General features: G+C 44.4%; 1 protein-coding gene across 2 annotated transcripts in view; it reads right to left on the bottom strand.

The window, feature by feature from the left end:
* Positions 1-24,057, bottom strand: part of KMT2A (lysine methyltransferase 2A) — a 40,145-nt gene that overhangs the window by 14,366 nt on the left and 1,722 nt on the right. Inside the window, exons 2-21 of one of the 2 annotated variants that reach the window (XM_027737717.2) lie at positions 17,344-17,413; positions 14,021-16,689; positions 12,557-12,734; positions 11,940-12,174; positions 10,900-10,964; positions 10,012-10,383; positions 9,322-9,395; positions 8,555-8,683; positions 7,600-7,713; positions 6,292-6,438; positions 5,949-6,044; positions 5,030-5,150; positions 4,156-4,269; positions 3,623-3,807; positions 2,905-3,078; positions 1,967-2,077; positions 1,646-1,719; positions 948-1,138; positions 497-603; positions 215-352 (exon numbers count right to left, since the gene is read on the bottom strand). In XM_027737717.2, coding sequence (XP_027593518.1) covers positions 215-352; positions 497-603; positions 948-1,138; positions 1,646-1,719; positions 1,967-2,077; positions 2,905-3,078; positions 3,623-3,807; positions 4,156-4,269; positions 5,030-5,150; positions 5,949-6,044; positions 6,292-6,438; positions 7,600-7,713; positions 8,555-8,683; positions 9,322-9,395; positions 10,012-10,383; positions 10,900-10,964; positions 11,940-12,174; positions 12,557-12,734; positions 14,021-16,689; positions 17,344-17,413 — 5,364 coding nt within the window. Of the gene's footprint in view, positions 1-214; positions 353-496; positions 604-947; positions 1,142-1,645; positions 1,720-1,966; positions 2,078-2,904; positions 3,079-3,622; positions 3,808-4,155; positions 4,270-5,029; positions 5,151-5,948; positions 6,045-6,291; positions 6,439-7,599; positions 7,714-8,554; positions 8,684-9,321; positions 9,396-10,011; positions 10,384-10,899; positions 10,965-11,939; positions 12,175-12,556; positions 12,735-14,020; positions 16,690-17,343; positions 17,414-24,057 lie in introns of both variants that reach the window. The other variant, XM_027737716.2, reaches the window with a different exon arrangement.

Here is a 24,057-nt window from a genome sequence, read left to right as displayed (position 1 = left end):
CAATTTATCTCCACAATATTTCTGAACTGAGCAATGATAAAACAACTTTTCAAATACCTTCATTCAGTACTGTTATAGTGTTAAAAAAATACTGCAAGAAAGGACAGAGCAGAACAAACACACACACAAGGCATCTTTTAGCTGGGCTCCTGTCTTGGTTCTGTGATTCTAAATCAGTGTGAAGTTTAACGAAACGTTCTTTGCTTGTACTCACCAGCTGCTTTCCCCGGATGACAGCCATGTGCACGTTTTTCAGAGAACCATCATCATCTTCAAACACTTCTGCTGACCACAAAGCACAGTTCACATGTGTCCATTCGTTTTGGCCGATATAGAGAAGACGCCCAGCATCCTAAAGAACGGAAGGAAATGTTTTTTTTTCAAATTTCTATGAGACACAACCATGCATAAAACCCGTCCCGCCTATCCACAGTACCAAACCTACAGCACTGGTTAAATGGGCTCCTGTGGAAATGGGCACGTGGCACATACTCACATTAGCACTGTCGTCACCATATTTCAGGCACAACGCGCACTGCCTGTTGTCTTCTACATCTGGAGGTGGGTTCAGTTCAGGACTATCCTCTCTGCTTCTGTCAGAGCCTTAGAGTTAAAGGAGAGAACTGTGTTCATTCTTGAAATTCAGGAAGGCAAAAATTCATCTGGAGAGATTGTCAGTAAGCAAACCGGGTAAAAGAGTTTTCAATAGCCAGCTTGGAAAGCAAAGCACACATCAGCCTCCACATAGCCCTCATTCAGGGGCAAAAGTATTCCTGCGTCCAAGCTTAGCTCAGAAACACCTTGTGTGTAACAGCCTCCGAATGATTTCAGGTCACAGAGGTCTCAAGACAGTTGCATTCAGAATACCACCCTCCCTTTACTACGAGGAGCTTTGGACCAAAGCGCTTCAGATTTGGGATTGGCAGTGCTGCCATTGATTTTCTTACCAGAGATGGGAGGTGTAGGAGGATGTAGAGGAGTTGGTGAATCCGGTTCTCCAGGCCCTTTGGGTTTTGGAGCTGGAATGATTTTCTTCATCAGAGGGGGCTGTTCAGTGCGGTTGTTCTCTTCACGCTCCTGCCACTGAGCATAATTATGGTCGAGCGACGGGGGCAGCACCGCGTTTGGCAACATACCACTGCTGAGATGGAGCAAGGGGTCAGTGTCACACCCGGCTGCACTAGAGGACCTTTGTGTCCTGGCTACCAGGGCCTACCTGACATCTCCCCCTCTAATAACTCATTTAATTACCTACAGCCTACATGTGGTCCCCACAAAGGCTGTGACCACTCACATTTTAAGGTTTGTGATGTGAGTGTCTGTTTCTTTGGAGGGTAACAGGTGCAGGAGAGCCACCCCAAGTGGGGGTGTGAGAAGGAAGAGAGAGAAGGAAGGACAGGACTGACAAGTCAACACACAGTAATACCTAGTTCTAAATAGTTGTAAATAGTTCTAAAACGTGTTCTGCTTTAGAACAAGGAAGCATGTACAAAACTTGGGAATGGGATTAATGTGTAACTTCCTAGGGAAAAAAAAAAAAAGAAAACCAGAAATCCCAGCCCCACAACAGGCTCTCTCAATACGTTTTGCTTGGACAGCTGGCAAACAGCAGGGTGTCACAGTCGGATACAGAACAGTTACTTACTTGCTTGTTACTTTATTTGGCTCCCAAAATCTGGACTTTTTTACACTGAACCATGGAAAAACACGCTCCATTTGCTAAAGGAAAACAACAACCCATTAGAAAAGTTAGACAACATACCCAAAAATTCAAAGACATTCAGCCAAGATCTACTGTAAATGCACAACTAGTAACATTTCATTAACATCAACAACTCTGACAATGTATTATTTTATTCCTGGAAAGACCCAAGCAAGGGCAAGTGTGATGGCCCTTTGGACTCCAACAGCAACAAGCAGTGGTAGGATACCAAGCAGATTTCAAAATAACTGTAGCCCATCTCACCCGAATAAAGAAGGACTTGACCATGCTGTTGGCTTTCTTAACCTCCGGCTGCCCGCCATCGGAATTAATGGCTGCTTGAATTATCTTCACAATGTCATCACTAAAATCCAACTGTAAGAAACCCACAAAACTTCACATTAACAGGATTGTCTTTTGCACAGCTACACCATCCACTAATCCTTTAGGGCATCAAATGAGCATCTAGATGACTTTCAGATTGGACAAGAGCATGACTTAAAAGCAGAAAGAGAATTTGGCTGTGAAGAATCAAGCAGCCCTCTACATTTGCAAACTGGCTGGCAGAGCTGCTACACCCACAACTGTTCACTTCTTCCTTCTACAAGGAGCTGACTTCTGACCAGTTTTACATCCACTAAACTAGCTACCTCAGAAGGATTTGGTCAAAATCTGGCACAATCAACATTTGTCAAGCACTTTGCAATATACAGTGTTCTTCAAAGATTACAGATTCTGTAGGGGAAAAAAAGTAAAAGGCTGGTCTCTGCAAAGAGAACTGATTTGTTCAACACTAGCATTTTCTGTAACTGACCCTTGAATAAGTCACCCCTTCACCCATGAATTCCTTCCTTTTCAGCTAACTGACAGCAGCAGAGCTATTGGGCCAGGCCTTCAGTCAAAATTTCCACATGAAGGATGACCTGTCCTGTTTCCATCTACATAAACACCTGACTAAGAGCAAATGGGGTCTAACCAAGTATCACTGCTGATTACAGAGAGCCCTACAACAGCATCAATTACTTGTCTCTGGGCCAACATCAACATCAGTGCCAGCCAGAATTATTTTTAGCAGCACGATAACCTGCTTCCGTGTTCCTGAAGAAAAGGCTTAAGCCTGCTCAGTTATAAACACCACAGGTCATAAAGCAATTCACAGAGTCTATAGCATAATAGAGTGGAACATGAAAATTTTGACATACCACAGATGTGTAACTTCCTTGATCCATTTTTCTTTTCACTCCTTCCAGATCCAGAGGTTGCTGCTCCTCCTGTTTACTGACTTCTGTTAGGACAGGAGGATCGGGACCCTCAGGAGAGCTTCTGGATGGGATGCTCTCTTCTGTTTCAGGATTTAAATCAGGTGGTTTTGCTGCCTGTGAACACCAGCAATGAAACAGAGGGATGTTGGCTATTGAAATGTAGCTGCTCCTCATGATACACTCCCAAGCACATTTATTGGCCCAGAGATTCTCGCTAATGTGAATGAAAGGAGACCCGAGTTCTGATTTCTGTCCAAAATGTAGGAACAATGAAAAGCTCTTAAGCAGCTTCCTGCTATGACCTGTAAGGTGCACAGCAGGGCAGAGCCATCAGCTATAAGAATCAAACCCATTGTTCAGAAGTCTTATTTCTGAATGCATATTTCAAGACTAAGATCCTCTTCTTCTGTCAGAAAAGCACCTTCACCATCACAGAGCAAAATCCTCCCATTCCTTGAAGAACTTTACCCTATATTTTTTCAGTTTCACAAGTTGTATGAACAAAAGAAAGAAAAATATAAATAAATCACAGCATGTGTTGTTCCAAATATGATGCAGACATTTCTGCAGGAAGAGGCACAGCAATACCACAGCTCAAGTGAATGCCAGGCACGTCACAAGCTGGACTAACACTAAGAAGACAGAAGCTCCAGCTTACCTGTCGATACCGCAGCAGGTGGCTGGTAGTTCTGGAATTCAACAGGGCTGTTAAAACCTGCTTCAGGGAAACCTGCAGCTCCTTTTCCAGTGCCAGACGCCACTCTGCAGGATGCTGGTCTGTACAGTTAATGCAGGTGTACGCGACACTCTCAGGCAAGTTGGACAGTATCTCATACATTTCATCTGGAGACAAAAGAAGATAAGATAACCATCTGAAGTACTTCACTGAAGGATGGATACAGGGAAAAGCCCCTGCCCTGCACTTACTTCCTAACTGAAATACTTTTCAGGTAACAAAAGCCCCTTCTGCAGCTAACTGAGTGACACTGCCTTTGAAGCAAGTCCTGTGCTTTCAGGATGTCACTGGTATTAGCACTGGTTTACCTGTCACCAACTTGACAGGTATTTTTCAGGTAGGTCACAAGTGAGGGTGTTAAAGTAACACTCTAGTAGAAAGGTCCAGGACTGGATTGCTCTGATCTAATCACTACCCTGTGTTCTTTAGTGCTGATGGGATGAGGATTTCCTTACCAGAAAGGTTTTCGCATTTGGAGTGGACCCAGCGGTCGCATTTCCCACACTGCATCATCTTACTCTCATAGTCATCATCATCGTAGCATTTGTCACAGAGAGGGCAAAAATTTCCTGCAAACATAATCAGATTTCATCAGGAGTTTGGACTCCACACACATCTTAAAGGCTGGGTGGTTACTTCCTGGTGCACCAAGCAGCTCTGAACACCCTTCCCCGTAAGCTGCCAGCACAGTCCCATCTACTGTCAGGAGGCTACAACAAATAACTTTGAAAGACCACTGCCTACTCTAGAATCCCATGGCTGGGCACCCATTTTTTGGGCGTGGTAAGACTAACAAAATATTATATGCAAGAGCAAAATGAAAGGAAAAAGATGACACACAGGCAAGAAATTATGTGAGACAGTTAAGATTTTCTATCCTGGGATTTTTCCCAAGAATGCCCCTTTGAGGTTCAAAGGCATCATGTACAGCAACTAACACAGGAAACAACCACTTTACAATAGAAATTTTGTTGCTTTTAAGTCCAGAATACTTTAAAATGTCTTTTCCTCAACTGCTACTTGAAATCCTGGGCTAACAGGTGTGTAATAATTCCTTCACATGGCACAGAGTTTACATGCTGAAAGCCCCAAACTCTGAAAATAAAGCAGTGGTGACTTTGGTGAGCCACTGCATGCTCTAAGATCCTGGCCTTGACAGGAACTGTTACATGCTCTTTCAGGCTTGACCTTAACCAGCCCGCACTGCTGCCTGGACTGTGCCAAGCTCAGCTGTCATGCTGGCCCTCTGCTCACTCATACTGACACTGACTGATTCAAAACTAAGCAGCTGAGGAGGCTCCTGCTGTAAAGAGTCACAACTTTATGTACCTTTAGCAAAGAGTTTGGCACAATCGTGACACAGGGAGAAGTCATGAGACCACTGTGCATCCCACCCTTTGCCTGGTGTTGTTGATCCACAGCTCTTGCAGCGAACACATTTGGTACATATCTGGAAAAAGAATGCATTTGGCAAGAGTTACATGCTTTTATCCAGCAGTTCCTGTGCTTTCTGTGCAAACAACACATTTCATAATTTTATTTAACGAGCACTGAGAACTCATCCAACAGAACAAGGAGTTTCAAATGCTGAAACTTTCACCAAAAAGAACAGAGCTCACTCCTTTCATGGTAAGATGGTAATAATGCAACAAGAAAAAACATTAAACCAAACTGCAGTATAGTTTTTCTGTCCTTCATATTTGCATTGAAGAAAATATCACCTTTCCCTCACATAAAACAGCATATGTAGTTGTGGCATTTCTTCTGATCTAAAATACAAAGTCTTCCTTTAAAAGTTTACAAACTTTATGTATCGTAGTAGAAAACACCTACAAACTCCTAAGTAGGAAATACACTATTGGCACTTGTTTAGAACAGAAGCTTGAAAGATGCAAATTAGGACATTAATCCAAATTGTCTCTCAACACCAATATCAACAGATTTGTTAACAAGGTAAATGCTTCCATTCTAAAGAGCTTCTTCCACTTTATGGGACTATGATCAAAAGACTTACTATGATCAGAAGATCTACTACAACTAAAAAAAGGTGTAACCTCTTTAAAAACCCTGCTTGTTCAGAACATCTTATCAACCAGCCACCTCATTATCTGTTTCTGAATGTACCTTCCGAAGCAACAGGCACCTTGGCTTGAAAAGCTGAGCAATTGCATCAGAGCTCTGCAGAGCTCTGGTGCGTTATGATCAGTCAATAAATGAATTTTCCAAAAAAGAAATTAAAACGCCTCACCCAAACTTTCTTTTTCTTGGTGGGTTTGGTTGGGTAGTTTGGGCCCAGGCACTCAGGGTGATAGCTGTTTCGGCACTTGTTACACTCCAGCAATTGCTACAAGAATAAGGGGAAAAAGCATTGGAACAGAGACCCTGCAAAGGTATGCAAAGTCCTGGACATTTTAATTTTTTATTGAATCCCCCATTTGGAGCACGAGAAAGAAACCGCATTGGAGCAACTCGAGAGGTCTCCTCCCCAGCGCACAGACTCTGCCCCTCAGCTCTTCTCGCCAAGTTCTGGAGCAAGAGGAGCTCTGGGACCAGTGGGGGTGTTGCTGGGTCTCCCAGCAGTTCTGGGGTACCTTGGTGGCCTGGTGCTGTCTCCCACACACGTGGCAGAACTTGCAGCGACGGCAGCACCAGTTCTCCAGCTGGTCCTCCTGGGGCCGCTCGCTCTCCTCCAGGCAGAACTTGTGGAAGGGCTCACAGCAGACCTGGCAATACACAAACTGCAAGGGAGGGAGAAGCAGGTTTTAGCAATGCAGAAGCTGCTTGAAGCTCCCAAACAACCCCCTTGTGCTCCAAACTACTTTGAATTCTGCTTTACAGCTGACAGAACAAGCATTCCTACTGTCATATTTTAGGAGGGAAACTGAGCGCGTATTTCAGATAAACCCAAATACAGACTGGACACCTCGCAGCCACCAGGAGTCTGGTACCTGCTAACTAAGTGCTCTGAGCATCGACAAAGCCTTGCAGGGTTCTTCAGGATCTCCCTCTCTTGTTCCCTCCCTGTAACACAAGCCAACTGCACCAGAAGACACATTTAGTGCAGAAAGTAGGGACATGCAGAACAAAAAGTATCTTCCTCCATTCAGCCCAGGTGGCCATTAGAAAGCTCTTCTAATTTCTCTGTATCCCCTACAAGGCTGGTCATATTGGAAAAACAATCACTCTCAGGGCATGAACACTGTAGGCTCACAGGGGACACGGAAATTGTTTGTTGCCTGGAGCACCCTGACTGAAAAGGGGATGGCTCCATGCCCCACTGGACCTTCATGACCTCAAGTGCACTGATGTCCACATCCAGAACTTAACCCCCTTTTCCCTAGTACTGTCCACTCACCAGAACCCAGACTTTCCTAGAGTTATCACTTTCCCAGGTCAGCTGGTCTGAAGATGCTCAGAAGGCACCTATCTACACCTGGAAATGCATTTAACACATCTCAATCCAGCTCCTCAGGCAGCACCAGAAGCTTTCCAGTCACGTTTCTGTAACAGTTTGCAGCTCTTTGCAGGTACAGACACACCTGGGAAAGTCATTGCTGCCTAAAGCCCTTTTGCACCATAGGGTAGCCTTTCTTATTTCCAGTTAAAAGAGAGCAAAGCTTCTGCATTACATTAGATGTGAGTTCAAAAATTCAGAGACATAGATGCTCTCAAATATGCTATTCTTCACACTTAATGCACCTCCAAAGTAAGCACCGAAGAAGTTTCTAAAGTGATTTTAAATACCTTGCACTTGAGTATCTTGGGACAAATTCTAGCAAGGACAGATTTACATGTATTATTTTAATTTCTTCTGAATTACAGTCATTATAATTTTTATTTATTTTTGTAACAACATAGTGCTGTATCTAAGTCATCAACAGCAGAACACAATGCTTTACCTCCACATGTCCACTGCTGGCACAGAGAAAACACACCACCCTGGGAGTAATAGGTACCGAGGTGACGATGCCTAACCCACCCATCTCCCAAACATTCTCCACTTCACAGTCCTCCTGAAAGTACAAAAGGACACATCACCATGCAGAACAAGGCATATAACATCAGTACAAAGTGCTCACATGATTGCTGTTTTTTACGTTCTGGGCCTGTGATCAAGAAGTCTCAAACTGAAATAATTTCAACGTCTACCTCTACTTTACAGTGTATTTTGGGAGTCACACCTCGGCACTGCTCCTGCCGAGAGCGCTCAGTGCCTGCTAGAGCCTTCCTTCTATGGAAAGCAAACCTGAGGAACAAGACAACGCTTTTCACAATTGCACAATTATTACTAAAAATGAAATTTCAGAAGAATTGTACTTTATTTAAGCTCCATATTTGTATAAAACATTTATGAGATCTCACTATAGTCTCCAGTATCAACACTTAGAGATGGACTAAAAAATTATTAGGAAAATATTAATTTTTATTATTATTTCAACAGTGTTGTTCAAAAAAGTACATGATTTATCATTTTAAAACCCCAAATAGACCCCAAATATTGTGAATTACAAGTTACTAACATTTTCCCCATATCTTGTTGGCTCAAGTTGTGGTAAGGATTTAAAGTTCCATCTTAATGGAATAATTCTTCATAAACCTCAAATTCTTGCTCATCCTCACACATTGACAGTTAAGGTTTTAAAGCTTTAAGTGTCTCTTCATCCAGTACTCTAATTATAAGGAAAAAAAAGGCATAACAAGCTTCTAAGAATCAACCAAGTGACTTCATGAGGCTCCTATTTGCGGTTCCCTGGGAAAGGTATCAGACACACAAACTCAGCACTCTCAGGGGACTCTAGTTCCAGTGTCTAGAGCCATGGAACATTCAAATACTTAAAACATTTTGTCCTCTACCTTGAAATCCACTCGGATTCTGTGGACTCCATCTGTAGGTGGCTTTTGCTTGGAACTGCTGCCGTTAGTCAGAGTGCTGAGCAAGTTCAGCGTGCTGCTCTCTGGCTTGCTTAGAGGAGGGGGCTTTTCCTGGTCAAGCAAAGGAGCCTGCATTAATCTCAACCCTGGACATTAGAACTTACCCTGCTGTTACATCCGATGCTGTAGATAATTCACAGACAAACCCCCAAACCAGCACAGAATTAATGAGTGTGTCGAAGCTGCAGGGAAGTGACCGTTCCGCAAACCATTCCCTAAGAGCATTCCACATGCAATTACAGTTGTAATTCCATGTACTGCACTTTCCTCTACCATCACGTTGTTCTCTCCCACCAGAGCGCGGGTTGGTCTTTTGCTGCAGTGGGGCAACTCTGGGTGTAATCAGGCCCTATGCACTTCTCCCTCATATTTAAATAAGACAATTATTTTATTTTTCCATGACGGAGCTGTTTCTGAGACAAAGGTAGTTCCGTTTTTTATGGAAAAACGAGCCTCCACCCCCCAGTGCACAAGTCTTCGAGATCAAAATAACACCTAAGCCGAATCTTAGGCATAGAGCAGGTTTTTCTGGTATCCACATACAGCCAACAAGGAAAAACCTAACATCTTTAAGAACCAAATATAAAAAAGTATCTGCAAAGGGTTACAACAAGATGGTTCTACTTTCTAGACAGAGAGAAGTTCCAGGTCCTTGAAATTTTACTGACTGTACAAAAAACAGTATTCACCTTTTCTTTTGGTTTCTGTTTCACAGGGAAAGTTGGACGGGGAGCAATTTTTTTCTGTTTGCTTTGTTCTGTGCCTAGGAAGGGGGGGAAAAATTATGAGTATTTCAAGTAACTAACAGCCACCTGTAGAGAAGAAAAGGGAAAAAAATCAGCTGGGTAACATGCGATGAGTTTTAGACTAGAACTTTTCCACCCTCTTCTGTGGCTGCACCTCACCAACTATGAGCAGTCTCCTGGAGGCATGACTAGCAGAGTTTGCTCTGCTAACAATCTGGAGCACTGTGGGTGCAAAGCCACAGAAATCCCAGAGCTGCCTGGCTGGTCACTGTTCATGCTGCTCTGCACTACATCCAATAGTGGGCTATGCTTTTGTGTTAAAAGATTACATCCTCCTGGTTTCACATTCAGACTAGGAAGTTGACAGGCTTAACAGTATTGAAAACATACTTCCAGACTGCCACAGCTACACGACTCAGTCCCAACCAGGATGGCCATCTTTCTCCCTGCCCCAACATACTCTGCGGTTCAACAAAACGGAAGCCAGTTCTAAGCAAAATTTTCAAAATAATCTGCTGTACTTTCACCACATCACAAAGCATTTATCATATTTAAAACCCAACAGTTTTTACTGGTATTAATATTGTTACTTAACACGACTCAAACATTCTGAGGATAAATAGTCCCATTTACCTATTTCTGGTTGGGGAGTCTGCTTTTTCTTGGGCTCAGAAGTGCTAAGTTTAGGTGCTTCTTTTTTCAAAGGTCCTGAGCTCGGTGGCTGAGAAGGAGGGAGCTGGACTTGCTGGAATGTCTGCTTGCCAGTCTTTCTGGTACCAGATGTAGGAACTGGTTTGGGCTCTGACACGGGAACGGAGGAATTCCCATCCTCATGCTTTTCCTCAACAGGCTTACGGGCAGGCTCACTGCTCTTCTTCCCAGTACTGTCTTCTCTTGGTGCGACAGCTTGAGGAGCTTGTTTCTGTCCAGAGTCCAACTGATTTTTTCCAGAATGGCTTTCTTTCTTCTCATTTGTCTTAGATTTCTTCTCTTTCTTTTTTGCAGCTAGGAAGAAAAAGCACAGATAAAGCAAAAAGACAAACTGGTGTGACTTCAAATAATTTGCTGCTTCTTTGAAACAACGATACAGACACTTTGATTCAGAACTTCATCATTCTGTCATATGAAAGAAAAAACTGTACTCAAAAAATAAACTAATGCACTTGGCTTGTGCTTCAATCTGTATTCTTATACCTTGGACCCCTATTCTGAGACAGCAGTAAGCAACATCCTCCTGCAGTAGCACAGATTCAGAGCTGCGAGCAGACTTTGTGAGGAAGGAAGGAAAAGGAAGGAAAATGAATCAAAAGGAAGGAAGCAAAACTACCAGTCCAGTGCTGAGAGACACAGGGGAGTACAAATGCTGTCAGCACCCACATCTCTCCTGCCCCTTTCACCTGCCATCAGTGCAGGCAGGGTGGCTCCTTGTAAAATAACCTTTATAAGCTCAGTGTAGCCACAAAAGCAGCACAGAGAGCAAAACCTATGAAATGAAAACTTCTCTCTTGTGCTTTAGCCTACCTTTAGCTTGCTTCTGGAGATAAGCTTTTGAAGGCATCCACTGTAGATTTTGACATTTCCTCATTCTAAAAATAAAGAACATGTCATGAAATCAGAATACAGATGCAAACATTAAGAGGACAGTCTATAAATACTCAACATGAAGAACTGAAAATAAAATTATCAATATAAGCACTACTTTTGTTCAGACAAAATCAAGTACTCTTGGAGCGTGACCGGTTTAGGAGATCAAGACTTTTGTTAACTTTATTCAACTTTATTCCCTATTTGTCTTATACCTAGCATGTAATGCCTTCTGTATGTTGGGCCAGGCTTTGTTTCTGCGTCTGTTCTTGTAGCAGGGCCTGTGGCTCTGAAACCCAGCCTGAGGCCTGGGCAAAGCTGCTGAGAGCAAGACTTCTTCCAGCCTGCAGAGTACTCTCACACAGCAATTCTCACAGCAAGGTTTTATAAACAGTTCTCATACCACAACAACCTACTGGTGTTGCTTTAGCAGCTGCCCTTTCAGATAGATTATCTAGCCTGGTAAAATCAATTTAATGCAGCAATTTAAAAATGTTCAATCTAAGGGATATGTACAAAAAATGACAGGAGATATCAAAGAAGAGTGGTATTTCTTAATGACACCTAGAGACATCTTTGATATACAAAGTGTATATAAGCCAGATAAGCATCATCTAGAAAACATAAGCTCTTCATGAATGCAATTTGGAAAATAAGAGAAAAATATTTATGTGTACATTGCCTCCCTTGCAAAATCCCATAACAGAAGCCTTTGGTCTCACACCAAACACTTCTCAATGCCAGTTTCGTCAAACTGGGGAGAATAAACCAGAAGTGACCTCCAGAGAAAGAGCTCATAACAAGCTCATCTTGATTTGGGATCTTGACTCTTAAGCTGTTTATAGTCCCCTGCTTTGATCCAGCCTCAGCCCAGGCCAAGCTCACTCCAAGCCCATACTACAGGGCAAATCTGCTGTTCCTGGCCCGGAGTGAGGGTACACTTATCCCAGTCAGTGCAGGCATAGTTTCTCACTTACTTGCAGCACTGCTTCTTTATATTGCGCCCACCAAACTTGGGTTTGTCTAGACAGTTAGTGCAGACACCACAGTCCTCTGGAACTTGACAGCCCGAACACTGCCCACAGCGCCTGGAGCGCCGGCCTTTCTTCACCGGAGGTTCTTGCTGTGCCTTGTTTCTGGTAACCGGCTTAATGGGCTTTATAGGTGGAGCAAGAGGTTCAGCCTCTTCTGAGCCAGCTATCGATGACTTATCTATCAAGAGAACATTTCTAATGTGAATTTGCTGATGTTAAAGAATGTTTCAGGAGTGCCTAATTTAGTCCAAGAAGTCTAAGTTCATGTGCAGAACCACACGAGTGTGTATACACTCGTATGTCAGTGCGTGTATACACAGATGTGTACACGTGTATACGCACACACACCCCTCTGCAGAACACAAGTTTGGTGCAGAACACATGTATTTGATACAATTCCCAGTGGCTGAAAGGATTAACCCTGTTTGAGTGGCACTGTAATAGAGAGCCCGGACCTCTAACATATTTTCCCTTGTTAATCACTTGAAGTCCTCATTGTAAGCAGTCAACAGAAGCTGACTTTGTACAAATCCAGACAAAAACTAGAAATCCCAACTCACCATCGTTCCCCATGGAAGACAGTATCTTCTCCCGCTCTTCCCACGGTAAGGCACTCAGAGTGGGCATGTCATCAGGAAACACTGCTCGCTTGCGGCCCAGCGCAACAGCTGCTCTCCTGCAAACATGTTTTATTCGTGGTCCTCGGACTGATGTTTCTGATGAATCACTCTCTTGCCCCTAGATTTCAGAACATGACAACAGACAGTATTCCTAAGAAAGGTACCAAAACGAGGCTGAGAAACATGTAATGGAAACTTCTAAGCAGAGATAAACTATACCTTAGCTTGCACTTTGTAAGAATCGTGATAAAAACAAAGATTCAGCCTTCTAAACCTCAGCTATCCAAGGGAGGATAAATGCAAGAGAGCAAGAGGTTTTAATCAGTTGGAGCTACAAGGTAAGTTTCTGTCCGCTACTGGAAAACCAACTTGCTCATGAAGCCATGTTATCAAGGCACTGACATCGCAAATATCAGAGTCCACTGGATTTGCACCAGCACTCAGTGCTGACTGATCCAGCAGAAGGCAGAAGTAAATGAGGCTGTTTGAGAGCTTTGCAGATGGTGGTGTCTCAGATGAAGGGCTTCTGTTTACTAGGTGCTAAACAAATGCAGCATTTTAGTGCCATTTTCTGTGTTTTGATCATAAGATTCTGGAATATCTCCCACCAAAAGAACTACCCCAAACAAGCAACTGTGAGGGCCTGGGCTTCTGCTACACCAGGTCAGACATACAGAAGTAAATACTTCTTCATTTTGGAGACACCAGTTGGAGAATTTTCTATTTGAAATATGTGCTAGTGATTTTCAACACTAATAATGTTAGGAAAAGTAAAAGTTTAAATAAAAAGTATTCCCTGAAAGTGTATCTCACCTCCCTTTCTGGTAGGTAAAGAGGACTGCAGAAAAGGGTGGGTTTGGTGTGGAGGAGAGGGAAAAGAGGAAAATAGTAGGAAGCAGTCCCCCAAATCAGAGGTGAAATCCCAATGGATTTTCTTCCCTCTCATAAGTGACAGATCACTGTGCAAAGTTAAAAACCAAGAGAGACTAAGGGAACAACTTGCTCTGCAGAAGCCAGCCTTACACTCAAGGAGGGTCCACAAGAAATGTCAAGGCCAAGAGAGACACCGTATTTTACTGGAACTGCACTTTTCAGAGACAGTACTACTCTAGACCATCACTTTGCTTAGATTTATTCAGAGAAACCCAATAAGCAGCTATGCCATACTGGTCTCTAAAACACACGCAGCTCCCCCCTGAGCTCACTACACAGTAGCTCCCTCTTCCCCTCAGCTTCTGCCCAGGGCTCCTTGTTTTCTAATCATTTGCCATCTGTTGCACTAACAGCTGCTTTGCTTGGCACATTAATTCTTCTCACTCAGGATACAAAAGCTACTGTGACTTTCAGAGCAAGTTCAAAGTAAGATGCACTCTAGCAAAAAATTCAACTTGGAAAAAGGAATACCTGCGCTTTTGGCTGATCCGCTTGTTTGAGGGACTTGCTCTTCTCAATCTTGTACAGCTGGGCTTTTGCCTTTTTCAGAAGACTGGCCACCCTCTTGTCAGTCATTGGCAGTTTGTCTGCTTGAGCCAACATAGAGCTGATGGAGGAAGCGGAATGTTTAACAGTGCTTGACGAAGGAGCAGAAAGACGCAGAGCTTTTTCCTTCTCCAAAGATGGCACAGCGGGGCTGACGTCCAGGTCTGATTTGTCTAAGCCCCCTCTACCTTTCTTGGAAGTTTTGGTTTTGACAGCTGCCGTATCTACCAGAGCAGCAGTGGAAACATCTGCCGTGGGATCTACTGCTGTAGACTTCTTCCGCCCAGCAGTTTTTTTGGCAGATGATGATGCTGCAACATCTTCGCTGACAACTTTTTCTTTGGGCATTTTACCTACAGGAAACAAAGCAGAGCTACTCTGAATTTCTGACCCTTTTCTCCTTTTCTCTTTCCTTGACTCCCGTTTGTTCTCCTTTTCCCTCTCTCTGTCTTTCTCTCTGCTCTTGTCCTTCTCCAGGTTTTTGTCAGCATCTTTATCTTTGGAGAGTTCCTCTGCTGCCCTGTCCTTGTTTCTGCCTCTCTCTGTCTGGGGACTCGATGTGAACCAAGGGAAGAGAGGAGTAGGGCTACTGGATGAGAAAGGCTCTGCTGGAGCGCTCGTTTGCTTCCTCGGTCTCTGGCTTCTTTCTGCTGATTCCCCAGACTGAGATAGGGAATGAGAGGGAAAAGTAAAAGTTGAATTTAAGGCACTAGTGGCGAGAGAACTAACTGAAATGCTAGTTAATGAGGAAGAGACAGAAGACTGTGGGGTGAGAGTTGTCAGGTCAGAGGTACTAAGCCTCCCGCTCCTTGTCCTCATGGAGTGTGAAGGAGATCTGGGTTCTGATCGGATGGGGCTGAACGCTTTCCTCTTCCGCCTCCGAGAGGACACACCCGCAGCAGAGGTCCCTGTAGCGGCGCGACCCACTGATGAGGGCAGAGTTACTGACTCGAAGATCCGGGAGTGGGCCTCGCTCGGCGTGAACCGGGGTGCTCGCAGCAGAGGACTTCTCTTGTGCATGTCAAACCTGGCTCCAGAGTGAAGCGAAAACAGACGTGTAGGAGCCGTGGCACCTGGTGTTGAGAAGCCAGATGCAAAGCCAACGTCCTCCGGTGTCAGCGGTGGGGGTCTGAAGTTATCAAATATTGGTTTGCGAATAAGACCCTCTTTGGCATATTTTGCTGATGAGAAGTACTGCGGCTCTGACCTGGAATGTTTCAGGGAGGTCCACCTAAACGTCGGCTCTCGCAGAATTGACTTTCGTTTCTCTTGCATGGGTGCAGCAGAAGCAGGAAGAAAGGGCGAGGCTAATGGTATGGTTGGAGGCATTAGCCAAGGGGTATGGTCTGAGATGCTGGAAGCAGGCTGCAGTGGTGGTGGGGGAGTGAGCAAAGGGGGAGGAGGAGAGGAGGAAGATTGCTGCTGCGGCACACTTGGTAAGGCCGACAGCTTTTTTGCAGTCCTCTGGCCAAAACTTCTTTCTGTTATCGAAAATCTTCTGTTTCGCCTATCACTGTTATCATTTTCAGGGGACTGAGAAACAGGCAGTGGAGTGTGAACTTCTGGAGTATTGCTTCGCTCCTCAGAAAGTGTCTGCATCTCCTCGGAAGCCTGGGAGTCCGTAGATGTATCCACGCTGGGGCTGCTGGACCGTGAGGAGTCCGAAGACATCTGAGACGAATGCTGAGAAGCAGCACTGGACTTTTCACTGGAGCCACAAGATGTAGCGCTGAACCTGCTGTTTGGTGTGGATTCTAGTCTGGATATTTTAATAGGAGGATCGTAGTCTTCATCCTCAATAAACCGTTTGGGTGTTTTGATAATCCGTGAAGAGATCGCACTCACAACTGGCATGATGAACTGTCGGATATTTTTGAGCTGGGTTCTCCCCTTCCTGCCCTGCAGTTTGGCTGCTTCTTTCTCAATCTTTTTTTGTGCTCCTTTTTTAGCCCTCTGCAAGAGTTGCTTAGCAATTGTGGCATCTGTCCTTTTGGTGGAAGGTATAATCCTAACGGGTTTAATCCTGCGCGGGCTCTGTCTGACAGCAGTCTTCTCTTCCTTTGTGAGAGGTGGCGTGCCATCCTTTTCTTTGCGAATCCTCTGAGGCTTCTCCAGCTGTGAGTTTATGACTAAAGTTGAGGAAGTCTTTACCCGTTCAGAGGACGGTGGCCTGCCTCTCCTGCGCACGATCTGAACGCTCTTCCTCCCAATCTGAAGTTTTGCCCCAGGCTTGAATTTAGATTTCAGTGGGGAGAGCTTACTAGTTCTTAATTTCTTGATTTTAGCTGCTTGCTGAAATGTAGTGGATGGTGACCTTTTGATTTTTTTCAGACTCTCTTTTTCTTCTTTGCTGCCCTTCTGAATGTCTGATGTGTCCTTCTCTTGTGATAATTTGAATTTCACACTTGTAAGTGTTGGAGGTCTTCCTCGTCTTTTTTCCCCACTCTTCGACTCCTTCTTCTTTACTTTCTCCATGGATGTGGTTTCAGACTTGCTCGAAGGGGAACACACCGACGAAGAGTCTGACAGTACAGCTGAACTTCGGTCAGAACTGCTCCGGGGCCTCCCACGAGGTTTCCGTGGACTAGATTTAACTGAGAGGGAAGTAGAGAAAGCAGAGTACATATTAAATTTCTCTGAGTGTGGGATCAGCATTACCCAGGTCACACAAGTATTTACTCAGTATCAGTCACACTGCCTGCACAAGTTGCCAAAACATTTCAGATAATCAACAAATAGAAATACCATTTTATCACTACATGTAGAGAGTACCTTCCCAACAAACCTCTTCTCCCACATAAGATATCATGGAGATAACATTTTTAAAAATGCAAGCTTGCCTTTTCCCAACAACTAGATATGCAATGGCACAAACCCAGTACCAACCTCATGTTGGGCAGGGGCAATAATTCTCAAGGGCACACGCCACCTTTTAAACACATTAAAAGATTTTTTTTAAGCAGATCACAGCTGGTTGAAAAAAAAAAAAATCCTTCTTCTCTAGTACCAGTCAAACCTCTGACATGAGGTTTCAAATACTGGTCTCATCAGTATAATTCTTTTTCTCAAAGTTTCTCTGTTCCTTTACAGATCAGACATACAGAGTCCAACACTTAACTGCGTTAAATCCAGAGACTGGGGTGGCTTTTATGGTGAATGAGATTTGATGGAACAAACAGAAGAAGCTCAGCAAAGCCATCACAAAGGAAAACAGAAAGTCAACACCCAATCCTGCGATTTGAACTTACCTGTGGGGGACCTGGTGGGACTTCGTACTTTGACTTCTTCATCTGAACCAAAACCTAAAAACTGTTCATCCTGCAATGAGAAAACGGATGGAAGTTTGAGGACATGGATGATAACATTACAAAGAACTTCCCTGTGATCAAAACACAAAAGGATTCTAGAGGATTTTCCTTCCCCAAAGAAGATACTGGCATTTGTTCTTCTAACAAACAATTGCTAAAAAAGGAAAACCAACTTTTATATACACATACACAGCAGCTACAGTTTACAGCTATGGGACAATCAAAAAGAGTTACGGTGAAACAAAGGACAAATATACACAGAAAAAAATCCTTAATGCATAAAATCTGCTGCTCCTATCAAACCACAAAGCTCTGCTCCTGTAAGCTATTATTCAAACCACCCTAAAGACATACTTCAGCAAAAGAAGTGTTTCCGTGTTTATTATTCTAGTACAAACATAGCTCAACTTCCTGCTAACTCATGTATAGCCTCTCTTTTTACTTCACTTCAGATTTGATCTTTAGGAGAGATGAAAACATGATTTATGCTGTGAAGCTCTTCCCTCTGACAGAGGTATGAGCCTCCCTGTCTACATAGGGCAGGTGCATCAGGGAGTCTCTTAAAGGTCAGTCCCTTTCATCTGCCACCCAAATGTGTAGTGACTTTTTTTTTGTATGTCGTTACACCTTTCCTATTTTCACCTCAAGTATTTATGTCGGCTCTTCCCTTCAGAGCACTGTGTGATGTGGCCACATGCTGAGCTTTGAGAAGGGCAGGCACTGTGAGAACAGTATCCTGGAAGTGAAAAGGGGCAACACTGTGAAGGGTGAAGGTGAACTGTGCAAAGAAGTAACATTGTTCCCTCATGTTCTGCCTCCTGTTTTTTACATGGAATTTCTACTTCATCTACTTCCAGGACAGACCAATAAAGAGCACCTGAGCTACTGAAACCACAGTCTGGTTTTAAAGAAATTGAACCGCGCACACTGAGACCCACACCTGTGTCTATAGGAGCTGTGATATGATGAAAAGTAGCAAGGCTTTAGATCAAACTATTTCTCAAAATTTTCTGCCTGGTTTCTGTCTGGTGAGCTCCAGCATAAACAATTCAAATACACTAAGTGTTCTGACCAGGCAACCATCCAGGTTCTCAATGCAGATAACTGCTCTGGCCAGTCAAATACAACACGTACCCCCTCGGGCTGCAGTTAATCACTGGAAGCCATCACCCGCACACGCTGCTGAAGGAGGGGGTGGCCCTGCCCCTCCTCACATCCCTGCTGCCTATCTGCTCTCTGCACTTGCAGCAGCGATGCCAAGGAAACCGGAAAAAGCAATGATACAGCAACATAGAAGAAACAAAATTATGCCAAAAGGCATTGCTTCTGCCTGAGGCACCTGGCATCACGCAGAACCCCTGAAGGACATTTCCCGAAAGGGAGAAGCTACCGCTTCCCAACTTCCATCCTGCAGCAATGCAAGCGGAGCGAGAGCAGCTGCGGGAGCACGGCTGCCCGCTCCCAACACTGCGGATCAGCGGCTGTCACGCCTGCCTGCCGCTCCCGAGCACGTGGGCTCGCTGCAGGATGTAAACACTGCTGCTGTGCTGCTGCCTGCGTGGGCGCAGCCAGGGAAAGGGTCCCAGCCCCGACAAAGGGAGAGGCTGCCAGCGGAGACAGGTGCGGGCTGAATGCTCTCAACGCTGAGAAGGCACGCAGAGAAACAACAAGCACTCTAAGAACAGTCAGGTTTGGAAATGCAAAGGGAGCAGCCGCTCACCCCGTGCAATTTCCTGACTTGCACCGGCCTCCAAGTTCCTGTGGCTGCCATGGATCTTTTCTTCATCTTGTTATTCTGGGTCCTACAGTCATCATTTATTTTATCTGTGACTTCTAAATCAGTACTTGCCACATTTTTGACAATTGCCAGTCATAATCCACAGACTAGAACTGGCATTATTTTCAAACTGAGCCCTGTTACCTTACTTATCCAATGGGATACATTAATTCTGGCTTTGGCCTGATAGTCTGGGAATGATAACTTTTTCCCCATGGCCTATCAAGCAGCCACCAGAATTGTCTACAGCAAAAAGGCTCCCTCCACAAAACAATCACTTTGGCTTCATTTACAACCACCAGTAGCATGACCAAAGCATCACCTGCATTATCTTGTTCAGTGACACTCATGAGTGTATAGATGACCTCTAAGCAGTCACTGTCACTACCTGAGAAAGCAGCCTTGTGACCTGTCAGAGATCAAGAAAGCCACTAAGTACCACTATGTGTTTGCCAAGCTAACCCATTCAGTTGGCCATCACATGTCAAAATGCAGCTTTGAGGCAAACAAGGCAGGAACAGCTTCCCTCTATTTTTTTAGAAGTGACTATAAAGCATGACAGATGGAGAGTGATTAAAAAACATGATTTTGAACATGACCTCATTTACCTGAAAAAGGATAACGCAGTACAAAAAATTATTATATATACAAGGACATGGGAAGGTGTGCCTCGTGCAACACATGAAGCCTAACCAGGCATGCACAGGACAATCTCTCTGGGCAGCAAAGCTTACATGTACATCTCTGACTCAAACATTACACTATCCCACCTGGGTTCAACCTCAGAGTTGTGAGCAGATGAAGAAAGGCTTCTCCCCAGCTACTAAAGAACAGAGAAGTTGCAAGCAAATGTCTATCACAACACTTTTGAGCAAAATAACTTTTCAAAGAATTTCCAAGTAAAGATCTTGGAGGAAAATCCACCTTCAAATGAGAAACTACTCTACAGGTACTGACTGAAGTTCCGATCTCTGTCTGAGGAATAACAGTATAACACATACTACTACAGATCTGTGAAGTTGCACAGGACTATCACCAGCATTAAGCCAGCAATGCAGCTAATCCAATCAGCACCTGAAAAGGTTTACTTAATTTTACAATAGATTCACCTGACCTATACTTCTCTTCCCATTCCTCATCCTGGGTTTGGCCCCAATTAGGCAGCACCTCACCTTCTTGTAAAGGGATAAGCTATTTTTAGAAGCTCATTCAGATGCCTGCTTAGTAACTACAGCACAATATCTACCAGACTCAGCAGAGTAAACACCCTTGGAAGTTGGCAATTAGAGACAAACACTGCGTGCACTCTGTGCTGGTCTTGGGAGAGGAGTGGAGTCACCTGGGAGTTCAGGGAGATGCTTCCCAAGCCACAGCTTGTGATGCAACTTCAATAATAAGCAGCAGAGCACCTGGGGTGACCATTATGCATGGACTCAGATGAGGGTCCACTCATCCTTTCATTGTTTAATTCAACAAAAGCTCAGACCAAGAGTGATGCCCAGACTTGGCTGGGGCTTCCCCTCAGAGCAGCAACAACCTACAGACCACATCCTGAGAGCACAGGAGAACTCCTGGCTGGGTCACCCCCACACTACAATGCTGCAGCTATACCCTCGGGAATCACGCACAGCAATACAACTGTGATTAGGACTGCAGCTTCTGGAGCCCCTTGGATGACACCTAATTTTAGAATTTGAAAGTGCATGTTGCTCTTTACAAGGCTGAGGCTCAGAGAGCACCTGTTCTGACAGTATTACTGAGCGTACAGATCTGTCTTGCCAGCTTGCTAGAAGGAAAATGAAAATATTCAGTGTTAGGAAGTAACAGTACAGCCAGTCTCACTCTCTAGTCAAGCTGCAAGCAGGACTAACTTACATCAGCAGCCCACTAACAACACAACTGGTCCTTACCTTCCATAGAGTCCAGGTTCCATCCTGGATGAGAAATTCTGAATTATGCTCCTCTGAACACAGAGGAATGCTTATTAGAGCACCTGAAACACTCTCATGCTGGTCACAACAAGCTTTCAAGGAAGAGGGTCAGTCAAACCATCACCTAGAAAGATTCAGCTTGGAGATAGTGAGAGAAAAGCCTAGAGCTGCTGTACTGATGCATTTAAAAAAGTCTTTTGTAGTAGCAAACTCATCTTTCGCTCCTAAAGAAATATATTTCCTAAAGAAATATTATTTAAGTCAAACTATGCTTCAGCTCAGCTCTGAGGGAACAGTAAACCCCTCTCTGGGAATTCTGTGCTATCCCTGAGAAGTGAAGAACCACTGACCCCAGGAGTCACCCAGTCTCTTCCCTTGTTTCCTCCAATGAGATGCTGGTAAAACCTGCAGTTCGGGCTCCTATGCCAACAGAGAAAGCAGGTAGTGAAACACTGTTGCGAGTCTGTCCCGGGAGCTTTCCAGCTGAAGGAAGCGCAATGCCGAAAAGCCCCGAACAAACTGATCAGTGCACTGCTGCTGCTCTGAAACTGCCCTACGCCCACCACTCCTGCCCACGGGACCAGCCACACCACCTTCCACTCCAAAACAGCTTCCCAAATTCCTAACAAACTTCCCCAAACTGGTCCTCTGAGGGTTTGGAGCACTGCACAACACTGACCAACCACACAAATGGGAACATCCCCAGGATGCTTAAAATATACTTTTATTTACACACATCTGACAAAGGAGCACTAGAGTCTTCAGGAAGGGAACAATGCATGAAGGAGCCTCTGTCTCAGGCCTGCATCTCCCTCACCATGTACCAGCAACCATGGTATCAGTGGCAGGCAGGGCTCTACACCTCCACCTCACACATTAAACACTCGGGTAGTTTTATAGTAACTGATCAACATAACACTAGGAGAGGAAATTCTGAGACAAACAGAATTTTAATGCCCATGGAGGAAAGAAATTCATACTTCCAGCTCGGGCATGACTGTGCTGGCAGCATGGAAGCTGCTCCTTCTGCCCAGCACATGGATCTAGTGCCATTTGCAAAAAAAACCAGCCATCAGCAAACATCCACAACTGGTAGAAGATTGTGCCCACATATAATTACAATAGTGCTACCAGAGGCACCACCATCACCACCACATCCCACTGCAAACCTTGGGCACCTGCAACTTTCAGCCAGTGCAAATTTTACTTCAGGGATGTGCAGGAAGCTCTGAACTGACAGAAAGACCAGATATTTAACAACTACATTTATGCTTCTTTTATACCAAATATTGACATAACGAATCAAGAAAACACAACCCAGTTTTCCTTATTCCTACAGCACCACTCACTCAGAGCTGAAGGGCCAGTGCACAGTACAAACCCTGCTGTTCAAGCAGTTACAGCTTCACTGTGCAAAAAGTCCCGCTGGCAACTCTTGTGGTGCTAAAATCGAGTATCAGAATGTCACTCCTTTAACACGAGCTGGTTTCAAGATAACTCAGCACAACACTGAGCTACAGTAGAAGACAAGAATTTGTACAAAGTGACCTGAACCTGGGGAGAATGCCCTGACACCCCAGAATTCAGGTACCTTTTAAACAAGAAATAAAGTCTGCTATGTACCATAAAATGGCTAAGGAGACAAGGGAAAGACTGAGTCTAATACTTGTTCTGGACTTCAACATTTTACCATCAAACTTTGATGGTAATGCCCAAATTCAACAGGTGCCTGTGCACATGGGAATGAGGTCCAAAAGAAAAAAAAAAGCAGAGAGGAGAAGTTGTACATGAAAAGATAACAGAGTATTTCCTCTAATCCCCACCAGCTCCTGACCTCCAAGCAATTGCTCCAAGTTTATTCCTGATGCGGAATGTCAACCCAGCTGAAGACTGTAACTAGCCTGGTTCAGGTAAGACCCTCAACCTTGTGGAAGTGAACAGTGTGAGCACCAGGTAGTTATTGGAAGGGCATAGTGAGCCCTACTACAAAGGGGACTTCTGAAAGCCCCCTTCTAGTAGAACATCTCTGCCCAGAGCGGGTACCACATGGGTTCCCACACTGCACACAGCTGCCCTGTCCTCTAGAGAGACCACTGGTGGCACTCACGTGCTGATTTCCTATATGTGCCAGAGCTCTTTTCACAACCCTACTCCCACCCCCACGGAGAACTTGTACTGCAGGATAGAAAAGCTTGTGCTACAGCTTCTGGTGACCAGCAGCATCTGTGTGTTCTTCACTAGGACCACGATAAGTGCAGAGAAACTCATTGGCCAGGAGAACTACATCCTTCAATGCAAAAATGCTTTGTTTCTTAAGTATCACCAAAGGAGAGGAACCAACTGAGTTAATCTGAATATTTGTGAGGGTCTGCTCTCTGAGTACACCTCAGAGTGCCAGCACATGCTGTAAATCCAGAGTGAGGGAAAGCACCTGGGGTCTGCCCCGCCTGGCTCACAAGGGGTCAGGTAAAGCTCAACCTACAGACACCAAGCCACAAAGCAATGTTTATCATTACTTTCCACTGTATGCAATGTTATTAGACAGAAGTTTTTATGAGCTAAATAGAAAAGTGATGTAAGAAGCAGAGTTCTTAAGATCCAAGAGACCCTGTGCTCAACAGCTGCCACGCCTAGAATGCATGCAAGCTATTTTATTTTAATGCAAAAATGCCCTAAAGGCCAAACTCACAAATATATCTCAAATATGTTTTGGAGCTTTTTTGAAATGCAAAAATAAACTTTAAGACAATTGAAATTAAACAAACAAACCACAGACCAATGTCATCTTAGAAAAAAAAGAAAGAAAAAAAAGAAACAAAGCAACTTGCCTTCCCCCACATGAAAACCTCCCCGGTTGTTAAGTCTGTGGTCAGCCTGGTTAGCCAGATCTCAGTCATTTCTGCCCCTGAACTAGTGCTGGTGAGATATTAACTGCTTCCCAGAGGA

This window comes from Pipra filicauda, unplaced genomic scaffold, assembly GCF_003945595.2.
Source record: "Pipra filicauda isolate LSUMZ 115617 unplaced genomic scaffold, ASM394559v2 scaffold437_size563383_pilon, whole genome shotgun sequence".
NCBI lineage: Eukaryota > Metazoa > Chordata > Aves > Passeriformes > Pipridae > Pipra > Pipra filicauda.
This window is presented reverse-complemented; position numbering and strand designations above follow the sequence as displayed.